Below are 11,515 nucleotides of genomic sequence, written 5' to 3' on the forward strand. Positions count from 1 at the left end.
TTAATTCTTTGGGGTGGGCAAGGGCAAGTCACTGCATCCAAGCATAATTTTAAGGAAAGAACTTGGCTGCTGAAAAATCAGCAACAATTCCTGCTCCATCTGTGATTGGTGAGGAGCAGGAACTGCTGCTGATTTTTCAGCAACCAAGTTACGTTCTAATTTTAATGAGTTTACGACTCAAATAGTTAAATAGTAAAATTTTGCGTTCAACTTTAAACAACTAAGATAAAATCGCCCGAACCAAACCGACTAGAAAAGTCGCTAGAGGCAAAAAAACCGATCCATTAACACTACGTGATAATGTAATCGTCAATGTGTACTAACTTAATAAAGGAAAAAGCAAACTATGATTTCAAACGGTGAACATCAAGGAATAAATGAATCTTGAATAACACGTCATAAACTTCAACATAATCCGAAAGTTTAGTGCCTTCATGACTACCTCCCACAATAATAGAATTTCTTTGGAAGGTACGGGAGCTTTTGACTTGTAACACCAACTGTCCCCCATTTCAATTAAGTCATCATGATTCCCTCTAATTACGTATCAACTTTTTTGACTTTCATAACCCATAAACAAATCATGAATTAAAATACGACAGCTCAAATGAAAAACGAGGACCACAAACTCAAGAGCTTCATTGAGACGGCCCCGATGAATCAACAGTAAAATTAAAACTACAATATCAAAACCCTTGGGTTGATGTTTGGATCGCTTCCGTATTGTTATTTTTTAAGTGTTTAATGTTTTGTAATCTTTATAAATAATTATAAAGTTATTTAATTAGTTTCAAGCAATTAATAAGAATAAATTAGTAAATTTATGAGCAAATATTTTACTAAAAAGTTGCATTAAAGGAAATTAAAATTTGAAATTTTTTTAGCGTAATGTTTAAATGTAAAAAAAGACTTGGAAAAACTCCATAAGCTTCGTAAGATATTAGTGTAATTAACCAATAAAATAAATAATATTTCCAGTTTCCCACCAAATGAAATACAATAAAATTAATTAAATAATTTGGAAAGAAGTAAAATTAGTTAAATTAAACACAGCTGAGACAGATTGAGATTCTTCCCTCAATTTGTTTCCCATTATCCACTTAATTAAACTACAAGATTTAAAAATAAAAACAAATTTACATCCATTCCAGTTCCACCACCTTCTTTTCAACTACTTCAAACTGCTGTAACAAATCCCTCTTTCTACCCACTTTTCTGTTCTTTCTACCCACTTTCACTCACGTTGACTCAAACACCAACCCCACGTTCTCCCGCGCATGCCGGTGCTCCCCTTCGTACGTTACGATCAGCATCGCCGGATCATCCGGAGCGCGCTCCACGTGTTTCCTCGCCGGGCACCCTCTTACCGTACTGCACTTGTAATATCCCCTGTTCAACAAAAACAATTAAGCAAACGTCAGATTCAATTCTCACCGTCCGATCATATATCACCTCACGGTTTTTCATTTGATTACAAATCAACGGCTCGGATTTAAATTAAGTACCTTGGGTAAGGTGAGCCCTTGATCGGCTTCTGACCGTACTTTCTCCAGGAGTACTCGTCCGCTGGAATATCCGCGATTTTTGAACTTATCGCCGGCACACGAATCGTTTTCTTCACCCGATTTTTCCTGAATTACCAAATATTACGACAATTAATTAATTTATTAAAATTTCAGATATAAAAAATATTTTAGGGGGCTTTAGTCGTCGGTCAAAATTAAATAATCCCACGCGCGGAGAAAAACAATACGCCAGGCACATCTTATCGTATCAGCGTCAACGCGTGCTACGACCATTAAAGGCCCAGCAACCTAAACCGTTGACACAGATACGGGCCGGGTCCACTAAATAAAACCGAGTTGAGTCGTCCGAGTCAACTCGCTTCCTCGGATAGTCCAACCAATTTTCTCGTGGTTAGTTGAGACAAATGGAAAAACCAGCCAAATCCTATCGTCTCAGTAACCGTGCGAGAGGCGTATTTTAGCTGGAGAGAGGAAGTGTAAACTAAAATGCGCGGGTAATGAATTACACGTACCTTCTCTTGGAGCAATGGCAGTTGCCGGAGCCGGAAGCAGATCCCGAGCCGGAAAACTTGCACGACGTGTCGTCGGAGTGGTCGTGCTCGTGGCACCTCTTCTTAAATGGCGCCGTGGAGAGGGGAGGCTTCGCACCGGAAACGGCCGGGGCGGGGGCCAAGAAGATCGACGATCCGAGCTTCCCGTTCGAAACGCTGCCGTCTCCGGTGATCGCCGACGACATGAACGACGAGCTCGACGAGACACTGAAGCTCTCCTTCGCGAACTCAATCTCCGCGCTCTTCGGGTTCGACGCGAAGGCGTTGGGCCTCGTGAAGTCGAGCGTCATGCTGTGTGGCTGGGATTGGACGAAACTCGACTCGATCGGAGTCGGAGGGACGATAGCCGGAACAGTCACTTGAGCGGGCGCCGGAGTCGGAGTAAGATTTAGAGCCGAAGCTAAGTTGAGTGTTTGTGAAGACAAGGGGTCAGAAGTGGGGAAGTGAACCGGCTGAATCGGCTGAACCGGACCGCGTCGGAACCGGGCGTGGCCGGTCCGATTGAGGAGGGAGATGACCTTCTTGAACTTGGAGACGGTGTGATCGGTGATGTCCGTACAGTCGACGCGGGCCGATTGGTTGTTTGACTGTTGCTGCTGATAAGAGAGGAATCGGATCAGGTGCTCCATGCTCTGCAATCCTTGCGATGCCGCTTCCTGTATGGCCTTCTGATCCTCCATCTTCGGGAAGTTCATCAGCTCCAACGTCATCGTTAGGGTTTCGAGAATCTCCGGCCGGCGAGGTTGGGAGGTCTCTCAAGAGGACATGCGAGGAATTGAGATTTGGGGGGAGGGAGGTTGGGTGTTGAGGGGTGTGGGGATCATATAAAAGGCGGAGGGTGGGAGAGTCAAAGTGCTATTTAGATCGGACGGCTGAGGGGGGTTTGAAGATTTCTTTTGGGATGAGATTTGATTAAACTAAATAATTTTCTACACACTTGGGACCGGGAGTGGGGACGGAGGGAGGAAATGTCAGCGTGGCCGTGTCATCGACAACTATGAACTGTTATGTATTATATTTTCTCGTGATGGCCAAAATAACCACGGCCAAGGTTGACAGTGTTTGGAGTTAAATAAAGTTTGTGCCATAAAATATTAAGGAGATTCTTTTAAAAGTTAGATTTTATATCGATCATTTTTCATTAAATGTTCTTAGCATATTTTTCTTATTAATATTGACGAATTTGAACAATATTATTGCTAGTTTATTGTAATATTAAGTCCACTTCTTCTTTTTAAGGTACATAATATTATTTGTTCAAATAAAAAAAACCGATGTGCAAAAAACTTAAAATAATTGAGAATTACAGATAATCTCATTTTAAGAAAATCTTCCTGGATTTCTAAAGTTTGTACTGTTTGGTTGATTTGAAGATCAAACGTGTAATCCCAATGTTTGAATGCTTCAAAAGTCTTCCATAACAAATAAAGTCAATACTTTGATTTTATTGGAGTCTTTAAATTTCATAACTTTCTTTATAAGTAATAACTGTTATTGGTATATTTCTATTCACAATGTTTAAGACTTTACAAAAGGTCGTTATGCAAGTAGGAATTGACAAAAACTCTTCATGTTTGAAACAATTGTAGGCTCAATTTTTATCGTAAGGGTTATCCGGATTTGTACCAAAAAGAGAATCATTTATCCGGTTAGGTCTTATCTCTCTTACAGCCACATATCATGTTTATTATTAACTACTAAATTGAATAACATAAAAAATTTAACGGAAGAAAACAAAGAGGGTGAGCAAATAGTACCAACCTAATAGTTGTAATTTAGGACATTAATTATACTGTCAAGCTTATTACATGTGTGATTGTGACATCATAACATAGTTACATTTTTGGGATCCATTTATAAGTACCTACTAGAAACTTTAGACCATATGCATATTCAAGTCAAACCAATCAAAGCTTAATTGTCCAACTCTTGGAAAATGAATAACATGTTTATGTTGTTAGTGCCTTGAATTGGTAAAACTTGAGCCAACACTAATCAATTTACTTCAAATAGTTGATTTGACCAAGAATTCAACATATTTTGCAAAATTATGCAAACATAAAAATATTGATGCCTAAATAGTACAACTTGGAAATTGCAAAAGACCAATCCCACAAACGAACATAATTTAAAAAGACGAGAAATTAAACCTACGACCACTTTTAATCATATTATTTCTTTTAATTAAATAAACATCCCATCAAAGTTATAATCACAAACTCATATTTAGTTATGAACATAACTTAAGGGAGCGGGAATTTGAACCAAAGACCACGTGGAGATTATATTTCTCTTTTATTTAAAATATTTCTCTTTTATTTAAAATCATTGACTAATCGTTTTCTTTTCTTATAAAAATTGTTTTGCTGGTATTTCGTGTTTGACACGTCCCATTATTCTTTGAACTGTCTAACGTTTTAATCAAGGGATAGGAGTTTTTTTTTATTTCTTTTGGTCAAAGCATGGTATAGGAGTTGACGAATACTTCAAGTAGTTTTATTTTTTCCGTGAAAACTCCATTGAGTTCTTTTTTATGGCTTAGTTACGTCTTTTAGAATTCAATTTTAATCTAACTTTATTTTGTGTAATTCAAAAGTCATTATTTTACTTCTTAAAACTCAAAGTTCGTTCTATTTTGCTCTTGAAATTCGATTTTTGATCTCACTTTGCTATCTGAAATTCAAAAATCGTCTATATAAAACTCAAAATTCGTTCCACATTGCCTTATATCTATTAATTTCTTATGTGGGATTGATTTGGGTGCGCTACGTTCGTCAATATCTTTTTATTTTATTTGTCTTCAATTCCTTTTAAACTTAACATTCTCTAATTGTTGAATTTTAACGCATAATGGAGATTTATAATCAAATTTTTACACATGTGATATAGTCTTATTGGGTGTTGGGTCTCACATATGTATTAGGAGATGACCTATAAGTTTTAAGGAGAAGAGAGAGTCCACAAGTCAAAGTGAAACAAATTTTAAGTTTCAAGGAGTAAAGTTGCGACACTTAAGTTACATGAGTAAAACGAGATTAAAATGGAGTTTCATGAGGTGTAGCTAAAACTAGGCCTTATTTCATTGACTTTTACTCTTCTTTCTCTGATAATTATTTTTTGCTCCATTTGAAAAACATTTTGATACTGAGGTTTATAAATCTCATGCTAAACTTCAGTAGATAATGATTTGATACTAAATTAAGTCACTTAGCCAAATTCACTACTCTTTAATGTCAAATATCATTGTATAAAAAAAATTGACTAACTACTTGTACATGTATAATTCCATGCGTGCTCATTTAGTATATTGTATTGAGATTTTGCTAGCGTCTATTGATTAATCTATATATTCGCGTTAAATTCTTATGTTCACACAAGAAAAAATAAGTACTATGATCCAAAACCAATCATGTGACACTCCCACACCATAGAAAACTGATATCTATAAATAATTCATACGCAGTGTATATACAATTTCAAGGGTCCATGCCAGAAATATATCATGTGATGGGTATATGTTTTTTTAGTTCATCACGATTGATTGATATGGTCTCCAATATGTAGGGCCTCTAAGATATTGATCTTATCATACAAAATCTAAATAAGCACCCTTCTTGAGTTATCATACAATGTAATGGATATTGATGGAAAATCAATAAAAATAGGGTTTTTTTTATTAGCACCTCATATATTGTTGAATACATCTCACATTAAATTTAATACTAGATAACTTATTTAACCTACTACACAATGATAATTTCAACCTTAAAAAGAAAAAAAATTTATAAGTACTCTCCAAATCATTTTAACTTATATATTTGTTTGGACCCAAATTTACACCATCGGCCCGTGCAATTAAGGCCGTTGAATGACCATAGCTTCACACCGTCATATATATGAAGAAATTAAGATAATTTTATTGTTAAGAGATAATATTATGATTATTTTTTAATAGTGAATTATCTTGGTTTTTCTCTTGTTAAACGTGATGCAAATAATATCTCTAACCTACAATTCAAATTAATTGGAGATATTCGGCATACGGCAATGCATCTACTACTGGATTAATTTCATGCAATTAATCTATGCATGGGATAAAGATGAAATTGAAATGGTGATGTGGTCAGAATGGTTTTTGGGATTAGCCAAAGACCTACAGGCTTGCTATGCACATGGATTATCACTATCAATGGAGGATGAGGTGGCGGTTTTTAATTTTGCATGCAGCAAGTATAGAGTTCTATTAGGATTCTATCTTTGGCTAACGTGTGGAGGTGATGATAATGACTATCTATCGTTCCGTGCAATTTAGAATTCTATGATGATGCATGTGATGACTTCTAGTTGGGCGATGAGTGATGAGGGACAATTATCCTAATGCAATTGCACGTATAGGATAATCAGCGTGATTAAGTGATGATTATTTTACCTGGAGTAATATTCCAAGAATCGTGTGATGCGGCTATAACTTGAGGGAGAGGCAGTTCGTTCCTATAAATACAGATGCAATGGCAACGGAAAAAGGGCCCTCCAATTCAACACATAATTGACCTACACAAAACCTCTCAAACATCTTGAGATTTTTTATTTTCTTTTTCCCGCCGACACATCTTCAGTTTGGATAAACAGCACTGTGAAGGCAATCGGCGAACACCTTCAGTTTGGATAAACAACACTGCTGCCGTAAAATCAGCCGACTGAGGAGCATTTTCAGTTTGAATAAATAGCACTGCATTGAGGGCGACTGATTACCTATCAAAGTCTCGGTCGAGAAGGGTTTCCGAATCCTTATTAGCAGAGGTCATCTTATTAGCCTTTTTGGCGAAGTAAGGTGTTACGAGTTACGACATTCGGCGCATTGAACGCCGAGTGATTTTATAATTGGATACTCACAAGTGAGTTTCAGAGTTCGACATTCTGACGGCCGAACCACATTCACCATCACCTTTGAATACTTATGTCTGTACAGTCTGGTGTCGATTCGATGTGCTTATACTCTCACAAATATAATCATTGTGATCGAATCCGGCATCGACGATTTGTGAACTTCGTAGAACTAACAGCCTTGTCTTCAGGCTTGAGAATCCAAAAGCCGAGATTTGTTCCTTCCTCGGTTGCGGTCGCAAGATAAAGAAGTCAGCAACGCACTCAACATAACATCAACAAATTTTACTCCTCGGCCGAGCTCCGCCGACGAGTTGGCACGCCCTGCATTCAACCGAATAATGTAGTTAGCTTATTAGTTACTCGGCCTGCGCGCCACGTAGGCTTTGTAATTTTTAAGGTCAACAATATCCCAAGATTATTTATCTTCTTATACTCTCCGAAAAAGATGAATATTCTTGATGACCTTTAGATGAAGGCGCTAGTTTTTGTTGGTAAAGCTCTCACTTTCTTATTAATCAAAGAAAACTGCCATTAAGTGATGATATTAATGCATCTCCAGAAACATGGAAGAAAGTCATAACTTGTTACAAAACATAAACAGCGCCCATCAATGCAACATATCATTTTAGATTCATTTGCAGCAATAGAAACTGCACTAAAATATTTTACTTAACTAATGTTAGTGGGAGAGTCATCCACAATCACTTGAGATTGAGGAAACATCTCCTTACTTTCCTCAGGGCTGTTCTCCAAAGATGAAGATGGATAGCCAAGTCCAAGACCACTATATATTGCTACATTCTTCCGAGATGTGTTATTAGGGTTCATTTTGATTCGAATCTTCAACGTTGTTTGTATCATACTTGACCAATCCCGAAACTGCTAAGCACCGGTCAACAGCATACCGTCAAAGACCCACAAGACTTTTCCTCTAACCAGGAGGCCAATCACAACACGGCACATGTCGGTATCAGAGGCCAATCACAGCGCAACACGTGTCGATATCAGAGGCCAATCACAACACGACACGTGTCAATGTCAGAACAAAGATAGAAACTCTCTTCTATAAAAGGGGATCATTCTCCCACAATAATCCCTAATGTTATTTGTACTAAACTATTCACTAGAACTCACTAAAAGAGAGATTGAACCTATGTATTTGTGTAAACCCTTCACAACTAATGAGAACTCATCTACTCCGTGGACGTAGCCAATCTGGGTAAACCACGTACATCTTGTGTTGTTTGCTTCCCTATCTCTATTCATTTACATACTTATCCACACTAATGACCAGAGCAACCTAGCGAAGGTCATAAACCTCACACTTTCTGTTGTACCAAAGTCCTCACCGATTTTGTGCATCAACAAATGTCCTTTGATCAGTTAGATTGCCCTGTCTGTTTGAAGTTTCATCGTTCAAGGAACACCTCTCAGCTACTTGAATAAACGACAAACATGAATTACGTTTAACTCAAATGTTTCCAGGGATGACCATTGAATTATGTGATGAATGAGCACTGTTAACATTTAAACCACCTTGTACAATACCGAATTAGTTCTGCTCCGTTTGTCTCTTGTGAGCTGTTTATTAAAGCAATATAGGCACCCAAGAGCTAGACATACCTTCTGGTTCTCTCCATATGTCTCTCTGCACACAGATCATGATCTTGGAACAAGAAGGATACTTTCATGATCTTTCACTTGCACCTACGTGTGAAGAGCGTGAAGTGTATGTAGAAAATGTGGGGTGTAGAAAATACAAAGTGTATGTTTAGAGTGTAGGATGTGAGGGTATCATGATGAATTATATGGGGTGTATTAAGATAAATTTTAATTGAAAACGCAAATATGAGGTGTAGTAAGTATGTAGGGTGTATTCAACAATACATAGAGTGTTAATATAACAAGCCTAAAAATAAATATAGATATAATATTCTTTTATGAAATTTATTTGTGAATGTATTTAGTGATCGTTTCGAATTGCTTTTAAAATGACTGAAGGTGCTTTTGGTGAAAATATTTTTGAAATTAATCTTTAGTAAAAATCCAAGCGGATCATAGAAAAACACAATAAGTGCTTTATGCAAAAAACATATATTTGATGTTTCTTTCAAAAAATACTTAATGTGTTTTTGAAATCCAAAATCAATATTACCAAAAGTATTTTCAGTCATTTGAAATCACTTACAAACAATCTCTAAATGAGTAGTAACATTTGAAGTAAAGTTAATGTCATATTAACTCCAAAAAATTTCTTCAACCTCAATCAGAATCGATCATCTTGTATTTGACTTTTGCATATAAATTATTCAATTAAGACGACCCAAAAGAAAAAGAAAAAAAATTCAGTGCAGACACGTTTGATATGCAAAGGATTTGATTCTTTGCTAGTATTAAAAAAAAAAAAAAAAAAATTCAGTGCGGACACGTTTGATATGCAAAGGATTTGATTCTTTGCCAGTATTAAAAAAAAAAAAAAAAAAAAAATCCCAAATTCTTATCTCTTCAATATTTGATGCTCCTCGCACTCGAAGAGATAGTGCACACGTAATAGTGCCATAATTTTATTCGCCATACCATAATTTTAAGGGAAGGAAAAGAAAAGTCAAACAAAATGGGTTGTCTTGGATAATAATATATTATAACAAGGTTTTTCCATAGATTATAACAAGAGTTAGGAAGCAAAGTAAAATTCTTTATGTACCTCATATTTAATGTTAGCATTCGTGCTAATATTATAAAATAGTATATCAAAAAAATTAGATGATAGAAAATTTATGAAGAGTTCGACTTTTAAAAGAATCTTCTTAACTTTTATCTTTGGAGTACTTGAAGATATCATCCAACTAGCAATGTGACTTTTGTATAAATAATATAATTACGAGTCAATACATCCTAGTTGATTCTTTGAGTTTATATTTTTTATATGAATTATAGTTCACACAGAATTGGACATTGAATTAAATATTGATTTTTTTTATTAATTCAAGACATTTAACATGTCGATATATATTAATTTAAATAACATTTGATTGTCGTGCAAATTATACAATAATATATGATTCTTAGCATCTTGGTAGGCGTTGAATTCTCCAGATCGGCATCATATTGTATAATTTTTGTGACAAACCTCACCACCTTGTGAAAGCTGGCCATTAGTGGAATAAGCACTCCATAATCCTTTATTTTAGTCTCAAACCGATTTTTTTTGCTCGTTAAGAGGGCCGGAATGGATATTTTCTTGGTTGTAATGGACTGTTTGACTAATGACTCTACTCTTATCTATAATTCTATCTACCCTTACCATTGGACTCTGGTATCTTGACTAAAATGGATTTTGTAAAATAACCAAATTCATAGGACATAAATATTGGGATTTGACTGCAATATTTGTATGTGTGTGGTACAATCATCGTCTAGATGGTCAAATGGTGATTGTGTTAAACACAATCATTTATGTCACGTTAATTATATATATGACCGTCAGATAGTAATTGTATTAAATATATGTAAATATTGCATTGTGTATGTTAGAATGAAGACAAGAAGAGCTTGAGAATACCTTAGTTACATCTAATTTTCTTCTATTTCTACGTCATTTATTGACACAAGGTTGATTATTTAGGATATAAATGGTGGGACCATGAATTTCTAAGCCCATGCTACATGGCGCGTAGGGTGGTCGAAATGATTGGAATGCCCTCATCACGTGATCACAGTTGTGTCTAGCATCTTAGGCGGGATTGTGTAAGGGTTAGGTGATCCGATATGGGCACATTAGGCTTAAGCCTATTAAAGATCTCACTTGCCTATATACTTTCCCGCTTTAATAGGAATTACTCTCCCTATCAGAACCCTCAAGATCTCTATATAAAGTTATAAACCCTAACTTGGGTATTCTTTACGATCATCTAATAACAATTATGAGATATCTCTAACGATCCCATACATGCCTAACATAGGCTTATATAATCCACATGCTGTTCATCTACGCGTAGACATATTCATGGACAATCATTTCTTCTAAACGCTCCGTCATAGGCTATTCGCCAAGGATGATTCACGATGTAGCACATACCACACTACCACTCATTCTCTAAAACTACTCCCACGATTTGGTTCTCCTTCCTAGGGATATGTAGGCAGTTCATCATGGGTTCAACCACTCTCCCCAATCAACCCCATTCACTCATGATCGGCGTTGATATGTGGCTTTGACAAATATCACCACCATCCACAGTTATATGGAAATTAATATTTGGAGCCTAAAATTAAGCAGTAACCAATATGAAATTAGAAACACATGGAATAAGCTTTTAAGTGATGATTATACTCCATGAAACAAACAACTATGCCAATAAATGAGATCAAAACTGATTAAAATTATGTAAAAGTTAGCTTTTCTCAATGCGTATGTTTGTCATTAGCAATACAATATTGTGATATTTCTTTCTATAATTGTAGGTGATAAATCTTAAGTTTAACTCTTATGAATGACGATTTATGTAATTACGTAATTAGCTCAAATCCTCCCAATAACGTTCCAATTTT

The 11,515-nt window shown here is 35.9% G+C and overlaps 1 protein-coding gene across 1 annotated transcript; it reads right to left on the reverse strand.

The window, feature by feature from the left end:
• Positions 1 to 978: 978 nt before the first annotated feature.
• LOC137744923 (putative WRKY transcription factor 17) lies at positions 979 to 2,955 on the reverse strand. The gene is made up of 3 exons (XM_068484743.2): positions 2,039 to 2,955; positions 1,506 to 1,631; positions 979 to 1,389 (listed from the first exon to the last, which is right to left on the reverse strand). The coding sequence occupies exons 1-3, from the start codon at positions 2,785 to 2,787 to the stop codon at positions 1,239 to 1,241; spliced, it is 1,026 nt and encodes a 341-aa protein (XP_068340844.2). The 5' UTR covers positions 2,788 to 2,955; the 3' UTR covers positions 979 to 1,238.
• Between the last annotated feature and the right edge of the window lie 8,560 nt (positions 2,956 to 11,515).

This window comes from Pyrus communis, chromosome 15, assembly GCF_041283825.1.
Source record: "Pyrus communis isolate YQ-2024b chromosome 15, ASM4128382v1, whole genome shotgun sequence".
Taxonomy (NCBI): Eukaryota; Viridiplantae; Streptophyta; class Magnoliopsida; order Rosales; family Rosaceae; genus Pyrus; species Pyrus communis.

Coding starts and splice junctions, on each gene's coding strand:
- LOC137744923 (XM_068484743.2), bottom strand. CDS start 2,787: ATGACGTTGGAGCTGATGAACTTCCCGAAGATGGAGGATCAGAAGGCC. Junction 1,632..2,038: donor TGCCATTGCTCCAAGAGAAG/GTACGTGTAATT, acceptor TTGGTAATTCAG/GAAAAATCGGGTGAAGAAAA. Junction 1,390..1,505: donor AAGGGCTCACCTTACCCAAG/GTACTTAATTTA, acceptor TTTGTTGAACAG/GGGATATTACAAGTGCAGTA.